This window comes from Acipenser ruthenus, chromosome 36 (assembly GCF_902713425.1).
Source record: "Acipenser ruthenus chromosome 36, fAciRut3.2 maternal haplotype, whole genome shotgun sequence".
NCBI classification, from domain to species: domain Eukaryota; kingdom Metazoa; phylum Chordata; class Actinopteri; order Acipenseriformes; family Acipenseridae; genus Acipenser; species Acipenser ruthenus.
This window is the reverse complement of record NC_081224.1, coordinates 609,292-623,379: the sequence shown is the minus strand read 5'-3', so window position 1 is coordinate 623,379 and position 14,088 is coordinate 609,292. Positions and strand designations below refer to the sequence as shown.

The 14,088-nt window shown below is 43.2% G+C and overlaps 1 protein-coding gene across 3 annotated transcripts in view; it reads right to left on the bottom strand.

Moving 5' to 3' along the window:
• Nucleotides 1–13,728, bottom strand: part of LOC117966877 (transcription activator BRG1) — a 31,295-nt gene extending 17,567 nt beyond the window's left edge. The window contains exons 1-13 of one of the 3 annotated variants that reach the window (XM_059007861.1): nt 13,411–13,728; nt 8,845–9,095; nt 7,630–7,762; nt 6,961–7,344; nt 6,365–6,463; nt 5,329–5,587; nt 4,883–5,009; nt 3,373–3,546; nt 2,560–2,733; nt 1,890–2,057; nt 1,187–1,237; nt 874–1,004; nt 85–172 (exon numbers count right to left, since the gene is read on the bottom strand). In XM_059007861.1, the coding sequence (XP_058863844.1) occupies nt 85–172; nt 874–1,004; nt 1,187–1,237; nt 1,890–2,057; nt 2,560–2,733; nt 3,373–3,546; nt 4,883–5,009; nt 5,329–5,587; nt 6,365–6,463; nt 6,961–7,344; nt 7,630–7,762; nt 8,845–9,057 (2,001 nt within the window). In that variant the 5' untranslated portion in view covers nt 9,058–9,095; nt 13,411–13,728. The remainder of the gene's footprint in view (nt 1–84; nt 173–873; nt 1,005–1,186; nt 1,238–1,889; nt 2,058–2,559; nt 2,734–3,372; nt 3,547–4,882; nt 5,010–5,328; nt 5,588–6,364; nt 6,464–6,960; nt 7,345–7,629; nt 7,763–8,844; nt 9,096–13,410) is intronic. The other 2 variants (XM_059007863.1, XM_059007862.1) reach the window with 2 other exon arrangements.
• Nucleotides 13,729–14,088: the final 360 nt, after the last annotated feature.

The window sequence follows — 14,088 nt, the reverse complement described above, 5'->3', positions numbered from 1 at the left end:
GCACTGTGCAAGTATAGGGTGTCCTTGGAACATTTCCCGTTGGTGAAACAAATTAAAAAAATAAATAAAGGAAAAATCTCTTACTGGCTGGGTTACGAATGTCTCACATACCTCCTCCTCCTCCTCTTCAGACCCGCTGTCCTCGCTGTCGGATCTCGGGGCAACTTCATAGCTGCAGATACGGGACACGAGAAAGCACAGCATCGGTAAAACAGAAAAAGGTGAACCCAGTTTCATTTCCTGAAACCATTCAGGCAAGTTTTAAAAAACGGGTTTTAATGCTAAACCCGGACATGTGTGTAACCAAGCAAAGAAAATAACAGCCGCCACGAGAATCCCTGCATTAGAGAAACGCTGCAACTCTGATACAGCAATATCGTGGACAGGATCACAAGCACGCTGCACTTGTGTGTACAGTACAGAGAATGCAGACAGATTTTAAAAGTACAGCAATATCCACTGGACCACAGCAGAAACCAAATTGCATTCAATTGAGTTTCCGCTTTAACTGAAAGCTTTAATTACACGTAGACAAATGATCTACTTCCGTGTTTAGGCAGGTAGTTATCGTACAACAGGGATGGAAATAAGACCTCCTATTGCGCAGCGTTTTCACCCATTCCAGGTTTTACTACGAGCTTGATCAGCCACAGTGTGTGTAGGGGACAAGCTCAGGTGTGTCTAAACTCATAGTAAATCCAGGAAGGGATCAAACTGCTCTGCAGCGGGAGTCTGATTCCCAACCCTGACACAGCTGTCATCTGCAATGAAAAGCACGACTGATCAGAGACGGAAACAGCACGACACGAAGCTCAAAACGCAAAGACTAGGAAGGTGCGGAGAGGCAGCGAAGAGGCTAGAAAACTCACTCACCCAGGGTTCATCTCCAGCCAGGCGTCCAGCTGTCCAGCTTTGGGGGCGTCAGCGCCGGTCAGGATCTTGCCACTGTCCACATGGATAACCTTCACTGGGAGGTCACTCATTTGACTGGTTTCGTCCAGAGGCTGAGAGCGAGAAAGAAAGCGAGAGAGAAAAAGATAGAAAGAAAGAATTTGGTACTCATTGGGTTAAGGTTCCATGAACTTCAATAATTAAAGCAGATTTTCTTAGCTTTAATGTTGGCGGCGGCAGCAGCAACAGTAAACGAATCTTAAAGCGCGACCCTCTGAACAAAAGAACAACTCACCTCCCCGTCAGGACCCAGAGCTGCAGTCTGCCCTTCAGGGACTTCTAACTTCTGGGAGAAAGGGAAAGACAATTATAATAAACATAATAAAAATAATTAAAAAAACGCTAGGTTTAAAAACCCAAATTTTTCACCACCACTTAAGTTGTGTGTTTTTTTTTAAATTTTTTTAAAAGGGGGGGAAACAGGGCTAGCAGCTCCCTCAAATGAAATAGGGACGTAGCCATGTCTGTACCAAACCTGGGCTCTATTAGAATTACAGCAGCATCGTTTGCTGAAATTGCAATTCCAATACTATTCTGTTCAATTACAATACAATGTCACTAAATAATAAATGAGCATAAGTAGCTTCACACATTAACATGTTTACTGCGTTTTCATTCTACCAAGAAGTAATCACAGGAACAAAATACAGAAACATACCCTGTAGTGTTTAAAAAAAAAAAGTGGTTGAAAACTAAGAAGAATGCTCGCTCAATGTAAAGAAAAACACACAACATAGAACTGTGAATGATTCAGCTTGGAAAGAGGCGTAATTGAACTGTAATTGGACAGTAATTACAATTACGCCGGTGTGCCAAGGTTCAAAATGACACAATTAGAATTGTAATTGACTCCAGGTCTAGTCTGATCCTCTCACGCTTCAACAGAAGCCGCCCCACACCCCAGCCCCTCCCCTACCCCTGGAACCCTCGCACAGCACCTTCTTTTTCTTCTTCTTCTTCTTGTCCTTCAGCACCTGGGCTGCCTTGTGCGCGCGGACCAGCTCCGTCAGGTTGGCCACGTACTCGTCCGTCTGCTGGAGCAGGTAAGCCAGGCGCTTGTCCTTCTTCTGGTCAATCAGCTTCCGGTAGCCCTCCTCATCCTCAGCCTAGATGGGAGAACGAAACATGTGTGGTCCAGTGGTTAAAGTAATGGGCTTGTAACCAGGAGGTCCCCGGTTCAAATCCCACCTCAGCCACTGACTAATTGTGTGACCCTGAACAAGTCACTGAGCCTTCTTGTGCTCCGTCCTTCGGGGGAGACGTAAAACAAACAAGCTCCTATTGGAAATGACTACAGCAGCAGTTGCTGATGCACAGTTCACCCCCCAAGTCTCTAAGTCTTTGGATAAAAGCATCTGCTAAATTACTTCTAATAATAATAAATGAATGAATTGACCGTCCTTGCAGCCACACTGCTAAGTTATAGCTGCTCGTTACGACCGTAGTGCAACATCACCTATTCCTGAACGCCCCCTCCCCCCAATCAATAAACAACATTTTGAACCCGGATTGGAACACAAACATTAAAACTAGGATTGCTGGTGACCAGGATGAAGGGCTTTGCTGCAATCAAGATGAGACACCCTCCCCCGGGACACGGCTGCTTACCATAAGCCTCCTCATCCTCTCCTTCTCGATCCGCTCGTTCTCCTTCTTCTGCTCGCGCTCCGTGTTGGCGTGGTACGTGGCCACGGCTTTGGTCAGCTTCTGGATCTTGCCGGTGACCGAGCGGTGGTACTCTTTGAAATCCTTGGCATGCTGGAGAATGCTGTTGAGGTATTCCTTTTTACGAAACACAAGAAGAAAATTAAATAAATAAATAAATAAATAAATAAATAAATAAATAAATAAATATTAACAGTTGTATTTCATCATCACTCCAACAGACGTGGCTAAAAATGATCTCATTTTGCTTTGTGAAGTCGAATGAAAAACTGCTGAATAATGTCACGTTAACATAAGGAATTACACACCGCTGTGTAGTCGTCCCCGTCCCCCCCCCCATCTACTAAACAAAATAAAAAAAGTGACATTTCAAAATCCAACATGAAATACTACTATTACAGCTTCCGGTAGACTTTTATGCAATATCATCTCTTTGATTATATGATGTGAAGTAAAAGATCTACATCATGTTCATTTTTTAAAATTATGTCTCAATCCTAAAAGCAAAACTTCTGACCGCATCTGCACACGAAGGACACTTCTGTACGTAAATGAATTAGTACAGCACGGCAACGTCTTGATTTACATTTCCTACAAGACACCGATAACAAAGCATTAACCCCCCTTTTTTTTTAGTAATACTTAATTAGTCTTCGTAGTGTTTAGCGTGACGGATGACCCCTCTGCCCTCCTCTCTCTCTCTCTCTCTCTCTCGGACTGGCAGAATCGCCCCTGTGCTGCGAATCGTTTTCTCACCTGGTGCTTCTGCCTGCGTTTGCGCTCCTGTTCGATCTTCTGCTGCTTCTCCAGTTTCTCAGTGATGCGCGCCTCGCGGAGGCTCTGCCTCTTGCTGCGTTTGTAAGCCTTGGCGTTCAGCGCGGTCTCCAGGGCAGTGTCTCTGCGCATGCACACCACCACGTCCTGTCGCAACTGCAGCAGCAAAATAACAACACAGATAAGAATTATTTTTATATAGCGCCTTTCATAGTGGACCACCATCACAAAGTGCTTTACAGAGGCAGGCTGTGAACTGTGTGTTATATGCAGAGTCACTTACAAAAGGACATTGATTTGACATCTCATCCGCAGGACGGAGCACAAGAAGGTGAAGTGACTTGCTCAGGGTCACGCACAGTGAGTCAGTCAGTGGCAGAGGTGGGATTTGAACCGGTGACCTTCAGGTGACAAGCCCTGGACTTTGACCACTGGACCACACTGACTCCAAGGAGGCTGGGTGATCCACTGGTTAAAGTAAAAAAGGGGCTTGGATACCAGGAGGTTCAAATCCCGGCTCATCCACTGACTCACTGTGTGTGTGTGTGTGTGACCCTGAGCAAGTCACTGAAGCTAACCTATCGTAAGTGACACTGTAGCCGCAATTTTTGATAAATAGTTCATCCCCTAGTCTCGAAGTCGCTTAAGATAAGTGTCTGCTAAATTATTATTATTATTTTTATTATTATTATTATTATTATTATTATTATTATTATTTATTTATTAGCAGACGCCCTTATCCAGGGCGACTTACAACTGTTACAAGATATCATTATTTTTGCGCATTATTTTTACATACAATTAGCCATTTATACAGTTGGGGTTTTTACTGGAGCAATCTAGGTAAAATACCTTGCTCAAGGGTACAGCAGCAGTGTCCCTCCTGGGACTGAACCCACGACCCTCCGATCAAGAGTCCAGAGCTCTAACCACTACTCCACACTGCTGCCCAAGTAATAATGATGATAATAATAATAAATAAAAAATGAAGCAGGTATGCGACATCAAAGTATGAGGAACTGGCCCAGCCCTTGGTTTCAGTACTTCCGTTGATCAAGCGTATTGCATTAAATGATCACGATCCAGATATTTGAACAAATCAGGCAACAAAAAAAAAAATCCTTCCCTATAGTTGCATGAAGAATTCCTAACAGTTAACCTTCAGAGCTGGGTGCTGGACTAGAAACACTAAAAGAAATGCGATTCAGTGAAGCGTTGAGACGAGAAGTCTTTTTAATGTCAAAGGCTTACAAAGGTCAAAAACGCTTGGCGTGTAGAGCAGGGGGCTCTCCAAACGTGGTCCTGGAGAGCTACTGGGGCTGCTGGTTTTCCTTTCAAACAATCTCTCAAGTTACTTAATTGAACCAGTTATTGGCTTAATTAGTCAAGGATTAACAAGTGTTCCAGATCCAGTGATGATGTAAAGACACATATAAACAGCTGGATCGGGGCTTTCCAGGACCAGGCAGCACTGACTGCTGGAGAGGCATACCTGTCTCTGAAAGCTGAGCAGCCTCAGTGCTTTCAGTTCGATGGTTGCTTTGGTCCTCAGGTCTCCTGCCAGCGATCCCGGGAGGTTTTCCAGCTCCAGTATCCGGTGTGCAATGCGCGCCTGCAGCCTGCAAACCCAAGGATGCACAGAACCCAGGAATAAGATTAAAAAAAAAACACTGCGCAGCTCAGGGTAGAGCTTCGCATTCTAGCTGGTGAAGCTCGTATTGTATTCTAGTAGTTTTATTTGTACTTGCTGTAAAGGTATACTACTTAAAAATATTAAGCTTGCATTGTAACCCTGCACTGCCCTGTTAAATCGCCTTGAATAAAAGGAGCTGCCAAACAAATAAATAAATAGTAAATCACATTTGGTTCTCAGATCAGCACAGTGGAGATGTTGCGATTGACAGCTTGGCGAGTTGTGTGTGAAACGGCGCCCCCTACCTGTACTCCCGCTCCTGCAGGATCTCTACAGGGTCCAGGCCCCGCGGTTTCTGGATGGGAGTGACGCGGTTCTGTTTCTGGTGCAGCTGCACCATGGGAGGGGGCTGGACCGGCTGGCCGGGGGACTGGGTCTGGGGGGGCATGACGGGGGAGGCAGCCGGGGGTACAGAAGGGGGAGCGGGAGAGGGGCGGCCCGTCGGCTGGGGAGGGATCAGCTTCTGAGGGGTGCTGGTCGGGGCTGCTGCGTTCACCATGGGTCCTGAAAACAAAAAAACGAATTAAAACAGTCTTATTTTTAAAATAACTGTTTGCGTGAACTCTACGGAGTTCGAGAAGTTGCCCTGCCATAACTTCGAAATGAAAACTGATACATGCATTATAAAACAGATAGATACGAAACTTAACGTGGTAGAAATTGAGCACGCAGCGACAGAAGGGGAATGTAAATACATACAGGGTCAGATTTTACAGGGTTTTAATATCCTGTAAACTAAGAACATTCGATTCTGGGTTGTTGTTTCCTCCAAAACATTTAAACTTCAGTATTAAACACATTTAAAACTTAATCAGATTATTATTTTTTTTTTTTTAAATGGGTAAAAAAATTATCATGAAAGTGCTGTAACTTTACAACATTAATGTGGATTCATTTTTTTTTTTTTAAATACAATATTTAGCTTCATTGTCCTCAAAATAGGACGCCGAAAATATATGCTGTAAAGACGCCTGTCATTTTACACTTCTGAAAGATTGAAAACTTTTAGAATTGTAGCATACTGATTTAGAGAGCGTGTCAAATTACAAAAAATAAAAAACAGCTTGTGTATTTAAGAAACGGATGGGTTAAAAAAAAAAAAAAAAAACGCTTTACTAAAAAGAATCCAGGCCATTGGTTAAGAAAATACAAGAGAGAGAGAGAGAGAGAGAGAGAGAGAGAGAGAGAGAGAGAGAGAGAGAGAGAGAGAGAGCTCTAGATGTATACAGCTCTTAGATGTATTCCCCTGGTCACCCAGCTCATTTTGAAGTGTGTGCTCACCTTCTGCCCAGGGTTTGGGGGGGCCATTGAGGGGCTGGCCCTGCATCCCTGGGGGGAGCCCAGAGGGTCCCGGGGGAGGCATGTTGGGTCCAACCATTCCTGCCGAAAAAAATAAAAAGTCAGTTTATAGGTACATCCTGCTTTGTACTCCACGTTTGCTACACACTCGTTTAAAAAGAAGTCTAAGATATTAGCTGGCAACAAATATTCACTAAAATCTGCATGCTGCAAAATTAGCATAACTACTCAATGCACTTTATAACATTTGCTGTTGTAAATATGTCCACAATGGAAGTTGCCTGCAAATATTTCAGTCATCAGTTCTTGCAGTATTTGCACACAGTTGTAGAAGCTGACACCCTGGGATCCTTCAAGAAGCTGCTTGATGAGATTCTGGGATCAATAAGCTACTAACAACCAAACGAGCAAGATGGGCTGAATGGGGCCTCCTCTCGTTTGTAAACTTTCTTATGTTCTGTAAACTACACTATATTTGCCCTGTAAAACCTGCAAGTCGCCTTGGATAAGAGACGTCTGCTAGAATAAAGTAATAAGAGGGGTAATAAAAATAAATAAATAAAACAGGCTGCTCTCACCGTGAGGTCTGTTGTAGTTGGAGGGGGTGGGGCCAGGCCCTTGACCCGGTCCAGCCCCAGGAACGCTGGGGGGAGGTAGGCTTGGCATCTGCGACGGCATCCCTGGCATGGGTCTCTTCCCCTGGACTGCCATCTGGAGGTGGTCCGGCAGCTGCTGCCCGCGAGCCAGCATCTTGTAAGCCATGATCTGGGCGCGGAGCTGGTGCAGCTGGTTCTGGTTGAATGGTGTCGGGCCGCCTCGGTTCTGCTGGCCCATGTTCTGGGGGTCTGCTCCGTCCAGGGGAACCCCACCCGGGCCCTGGGGCATCAGGGGACCCGATGGGGGCCCGTTGGCGGGTACGGGGCTGGGGGCGTGCTCGGAGCCTCCGAGTGGGGAGGGGTAGCCTGCGGAGAGGAACAGGAAATCGCTGTTACCAGGGCTTGCACCGTTCACACTGGGGTGTGTTGAACTGATGCAAAACAGCTGCCACCACATACATCTTTGAAATGTGCGTTGTTATAATGATTATATTCTGATTGCATGGTAACTACACTCAAACGCTTTCTTTTCAAATACCCACGAGGAGGAAACAGACAATTCGGACGACAGGATCCAGCCTAGACAGTAAAATTTCAAACCCTGTTCCGTGCATCTCGTTGGTAAACTGGGGGGCCTGCAAACGGGGGTACCTTGCGAGTGTTGGTCCATGGGGCTTGGAGGGGGCCCCATCCCACTGTGAGGGCCGGGCCTCATCCCCATCACCTTCATCTGGCTGTAGCGAGGGTCGTCAGGCAGGACCTTATCGTGCATGGGCTCCATCGGCTGCGGGACACAGAGCACAGTGCAGTCAGCACGGCAACAGACCTCTGCCCAGTACAGGGATCAAGCTTAACCTCTCCATTAACATCACAGATCTAGTTATTTGTTCAATTGGACACTTCATATTTTTTGCAGGTGATTTAAAAAAAAAAAATGTAACTTCAAGGTACGCTACCTACGAAACATTGAGGGCCTGGAGAGGAATGTTAAATTAATCAAATAATTACACCAACTAAGTAAGAAAAACACCTTCCTTCAGCTACACAAGGAACCGACCACATTCCGGCGCCTCCTTAAGACTCACTTCTTCAAACAGCACCTGTAGAACTCCTCTGTTTGTATCCTGGGACACTATCACCCTTCATTTAAATGTGCTTTATTTTGCTCTTATCTGCCCCCTATTTTACTGCATTTAATCCTGTACTTCAGAATACTGTAATCTGCCAAGTGTTTAACCTGTAGTATTTTGTATTTAATCATATCCTGATGTAACTATCACTATTTAATCATATCCTGATGTAACTATCACTATTATCTGCTGTATTATTGAATTGTGGTTTGTCACACTTGAACAAAAGTTATTGTATTTCTTGCTCTTATTGTATTACTTGTATTGTAACACTTGAAATGTATTTGCTTACGATTGTAAGTCGCCCTGGATAAGGGCGTCTGCTAAGAAATAAATAATAATAATAATAATAATAATAATAATAATAATAATAATAATAATAATTATTGGTCAAACGGTTTCTTTTTCAAAACACATTTGAGAGCAACTCAAGCATCACAAGGAGGAAACAGGCAATCTGTCAAACCCTGTTTCGTGTACCTCGTACACAAAAAATCAGAAAGCTAGTATATTTTTATTTGTGGGACACATATGTCCCTTGTGCCTTAAAGGATTTACAGTTTAGGTCAGCTGCATTTTATTAATATAAAATTAGTCATTTAGCAGGGGACGCTTTCAACCAAAGCGACTTACACAAGACTAGGGGGGTGAGCTATGCATCAACAACTGCTGCTGCTGCTGCAGAGTCGCTTCCAGCAGGACCTCGTTTGTTCGACGTAGCTCCCCAAGCTCTCACCTTGTGCATTTGATGCATGTTCTCCTGAGGGTACCCGGAAGGGCCCTGGGGGTGCCCTGCGGCTGGGGGTCCCGGGCTCGGACCCATCATGCTGTGCGCAGAGCCCGGAGAGGGGCCGGGGCTGGGGCCCATCATGGCTCCTGGGGAAGGGCCCGGGCCAGGAGAGGGGCCAGGTCGGGGAGTCCCTCCCATCGGGGGGTCTGGAGTTGACATCTTCAGGTGGTCCTGCAAGCGAATGTGTGAGATCCGTCCTGTTAAGGAAAAGGGACAAAGAGAGAAGAATTTTTTTTTTTTTTATCAAATGAAAAAGGGATGAAATAAACTTTTTTGAGATCAGCGGTCACTTCTTTTGTTCACGGGGGACATTCTGCGTTTCAGAAGGCTTGCGGTATTGTTAATACGGATGCTCATGCTGACAGCGTCGGAATACCTGTTTTTCAATTCCAACTGCCTTTTAAAAATCAACTCCTGCTGATTTCTATCCCGTCGACGGAACTGGAATTGATAATTTAAATTGTTCAGCTGCTGCTTTCATTTGAAACCAATTTAAAAAAAAAAAAATGGACTAAACAAACAGCGACTTCAACTGAAGTCATTTGTTGCCACCCCTGTGAGACGCTCCTTCTAAGAGAACACAGCTCATTAAAATTGATCAGCGACGTGTTGGAATTGATTAAAAAAAGAGGGGGAACGAGAACTGGGGATTGATTTTAAAAAGGAATCTGAATCGAAAAACAGAAACTGACACCCACCCTCAACTCACGCTTTTCATTACAAATGAAAAGGAGGCTGCGTGGTCCAGTGGTTAAAGAAAAGGGCTTGTAACCAGGAGGTCCCCGGTTCAAATCCCACCTCAGCCACTGACTCACTGTGTGACCCTGAGCAAGTCACTTCACCTCCTTGTGCTCCGTCTTTCGGGGTGAGACGTAGTTGTAAGTGACTCTGCAGCTGATGCATAGTTCACACACCCTAGTCTCTGTAAGTCGCCTTGGATAAAGGCATCTGCTAAATAAACAAATAATAATAAATGAGACGTTTAGAGAACAAAAAACAAAAAGGCAAACATTCAATACTAAACAGCGGTCGCAAAACCGCTCACAATAGGATAATTCTCCAGCCGACGCCTAGTCGTTATGCTTCAACAGAAACACACCCACCTGCACACACTCCTTTTGCATAGCAGTTTTTACATACTAGGTTTTACATACTACTTGATCAGCCCCAGTGTGTCTAGGCAACAAGCTCAGGTACGTCCTATTAAACTCCTAGTAAAACCAGGAACGGCTCAAATTGCTGTGCAATGGGAGTCTTATTTCCAGCCCTGTTTTCATCCACCAGGCGTTTCTTATCCAGGGAAGGAATTCAGACTCTCAATAAATACAGCAGTTTGATTCAAGCCAGGCGTTACAAATGGATTTGCAAAAACACTAGACAAGCTCAAAGCAAAAACTTGGGCCGCTACCTCCACCTCCAAAGAGCTTGTAGATCTCGCTGAAGGAACACAGAGACGCTTCAGGAACAGCGGCTTGAAACCTGGTTCCGGGAGACCTAGTTTGAGGTTGCTGTATCAAACCCCACAAGTCTCCCCTGGTGTGCCATGCAATGGCACTGAAACCTGGTCTCCAGAAACCAAGTTCCAAACCACAAAGTGGCTTCGTGTTCCCAATGCTTTAGAGGTCTGTACACAGCGAACACAAACCTGTTCTAAAACCCAAGCCAATGCGATGTGATGTTATGCAAGGGTTTTTGCCATCACTAGCGTCGCCCCTTCTGTTTCCCAGAACAGGATATTTAAAAACAAGAGAACATTCAGTTCTCGCTGCCGTCAGTTCTTGTAGCTTTGAGCAGAGCTGGGGTCAAGTCCTGGATTCCATATTCCAGTTCCTTTTTTTATCATCAGTTCCTTCAAAAAGGAATTCCCGCTGATATTTTAGAGACAACATAATCAAGCTCTTTTATTTGAAGCCAATTTAAATTGACTAAAATAACGACGACTTCAATGGAAGTAATTTCTTGCCGTTGTGAGAAGCTCTTTTTAACAGAATACTGCCGATTGCAATTTTGATCACTCACGTGTTGGGACTGATTTAAAAGGGAATTGATTTTAAGAAGGAACTGGAACAGAAACACCCCAGGCATAGATTTAGCATCTTGGCAAGCAGCGCTCGGCGCTTTACAAGCTAAAAGATGACATTATAAAAATATTATTCTGTGTTTATTTAGCAGACGCCTTTATCCAAGGCGACTTACAGAGACTAGGGTGTGTGAACTATGCATCAGCTGCAGAGTCACTTACAACTACGTCTCACCTGAAAGACGGAGCACAAGGAGGTTCAGTGACTTGCTCAGGGGTCACAAAATGAGTCCGTGGCTGAGGTGGGATTTGAACCGGGGACCTCCTGGTTACAAGCCCTTTTCTTTAACCACTGTACCACACAGCCTCCATACCATGTAACATACCAGGGATGGAAATAGGCCTCCCATTAACATAGCAGTTTGATCCATTCCTGGTTTTACTCTGAGTTTAATAAGACACACCTAAATGTGTTACCCACACACCCACAGGGGCTAAATCTAGCACTTAAAAGCTGGAATAATTTCCATCCATTGAATACCCGAATTAAAGTGTTGAAAACAAAGAGCTTACTCAACTATAGCCACAAAAAAAATATCTAAAAACGCGACTGGTATTCTCATGACAATGCAGTTGCAAGGTTAACAGGATTTAGAAAGGCAGTTTGAAATATGTTTTTAATTCATACCCCCAGTACAGCACATACTGCACACCGTAACGCTGACGTCATTGTATAATATTGGTGTAACCAATCATTTGAGTCACTTATGAAAATGTTACAGCTAACTTGAAATATGCCGCTGTTTAATATATATATATATATATATATATATATATATATATATATATATATATATATATATATATATATATACTTGTGACAAAACATTCAACGCTAGCCTGGTCGCTAACTATTTTTACCAACAGGAAATTGGTACCCATAGAAATGTCATTTGTTGCAACAGGAAGTGACACAATGTTTTAAAAAGTTCAGTTTCGCACATGGCCTCTATCATTATTTTGACTGAAATGTAAACAACTGAGCTCTGTTGTCGAGTCTAGAGGCTGGTCAGTATTTCTATGGCGATTAGTGTTTTTTTTTTGTGTTTTTTTAAACTTATCCATACACTTAATAATCGATTCTCGTAGACAACTGAAATACATTTTTGCTTGGAGAATTAAAAACAGCATTATCAGACAGCTCTTATTTTTTCATAGATGTATTAGAGTACAGGCAGTACATCAATTTGAAAATCAGGAAACAAAAAAACAAAAAAACTACAACCGCCTTTTACTTTTAAACCCTCAGAAGGATAAATTGTCTTCAAAATAAAGCCGGCTTAAGTTATCGATTTTATTATTGATGTATTTATTATTTTCATTATAAACCAGCTGACCACATTTCATGCCAATATGAACATTTATCTATTTATAGGATGTGTCCAGAGATCCCACAAACCATAAAACGAAAGCAACAGCATTATTTATGGGCCTTGAAAACCAGCAAAAGTCAGGATAATATTCGATTAGAAAAACTGAACTCTTCAAAACTAACAAAATACCATTTTAACAGATGTGTGAATTCAGACAGGCAATAAAAAAACTGTGCTGGCAGACAACGAGACCTTGTATTATTTGACAGTCCAGCCTCAAAACAAAAAATAAACAGACGAGTTAAAATAAAAACACCACATCGTGCATAATTTTTTTTTTTTTTTTAAATATATTATATTTATTAGCTCATACAAATCGAGACTTGTGAAGTGTATGTAAATCCCACGAAAAGAAGAGAAAATGTCCGTACAAAGAATGAATTAGCAAACTAGATATGTATCTGTAACCTACCGCCATTAAAAACAGATTTTTTTAATAATATATATAAAAAATATATATATATAGTCGAACCATTTAAGAAAATAAATGTAAATATATTGCTATAGTAAGGTATTGCATCCACCTTTTTTAACAATACTATGCTGTAATGAGATTACAAAGCAACGTAATAATTAAATACAATTCTTAGCGGTTACTTTCTTTAAAAACAAAACTGCTCGGTCCTTTTGAAATAGTAAACAGTCTAAAAAAAAATCTGTAAAGAAATGGGAAGGAGGAAATAAAAAATAATAAACTGTACAAATAACAAAACAAAGAAAACGATAATCCGGCCATGCTGGTTCCCTTTAAAACAACACGACATTTAAAAAAAAAGCGAATAATATATATATATTTTTTAAAAGCCAACCCTTTTTTTTGATAAGTTTTATTTGATCCACCCGGCCTCCCGTATCTCCGCGGAGGCAACCCAGTCCATTCATTGATATGAACCGCAAATAAATTAATCCGGTTTAAAACCGAAACGGCGAGACAGAGAGAAAGAAGAGAGAGAAATAAAAATGGGGGGGGGGGGGGGGGGGAGAGAATTCTGAGTTGTTTTAAAAATAATAAAATAACCGCTGATATAAAAAAAAAAAAAAAAAAAGAAACGCGCTTACCGAGTGTGTGAATTCTGGTCAACCGAGGAACTGTTTTTTTCCCCCCTTTCTTTACAGAAAACAAAGAACCGCCACCTCTCTCTCTCTCTCTCTCTCTCTCTCTCTTTCTCTCTCTCTCTCTCTCTCTCTCTTTCTCTTTCTCTTTCTCCTCCTCTCTTCTCCTCCTGTCTTTTTTCTCGCTCGCCTCACTATCTCGAGATCGAGCTCGCGCTGCAGTCGACCCCCTCTTTTTGTTTTTTTTTTTCCCTTCTGTCTCGCTCGCTCAACCGGCTCGTATGTGCGCTTGCGCAGTACCGGCCCCTCTGCAGGAGAAATGCGCTATGAGGGCTGTGTGGTTTGAATGCTGCGGGAGGGGGGGAGGGGAGTGGGAGGGGATGAAATTGCATGGGTGGGAAAAAAATACACAGCCAGAAGAGCTCTGAAGCCGAGGGAACACGGAGCAGCTTCGTGGATTGGAACTTGGTTTCTGCAGACTAGGTTTCAGTGCCACTGCGCGGCACACCAGGGGAAAACTTGGGAGGTGTATACTCAGCTTCCCCTCTCTGTGCTATATTTATAATCGTGTTTTGGGTTAACTAGAAGAACATATACCTACCCTCCCTCACCCCCCCTAAGAGAAAGGGTGCTCCCTCCAGTCCACGGCAGGCTTGAGACATGGAGACTGAACTGCTCCCTTCC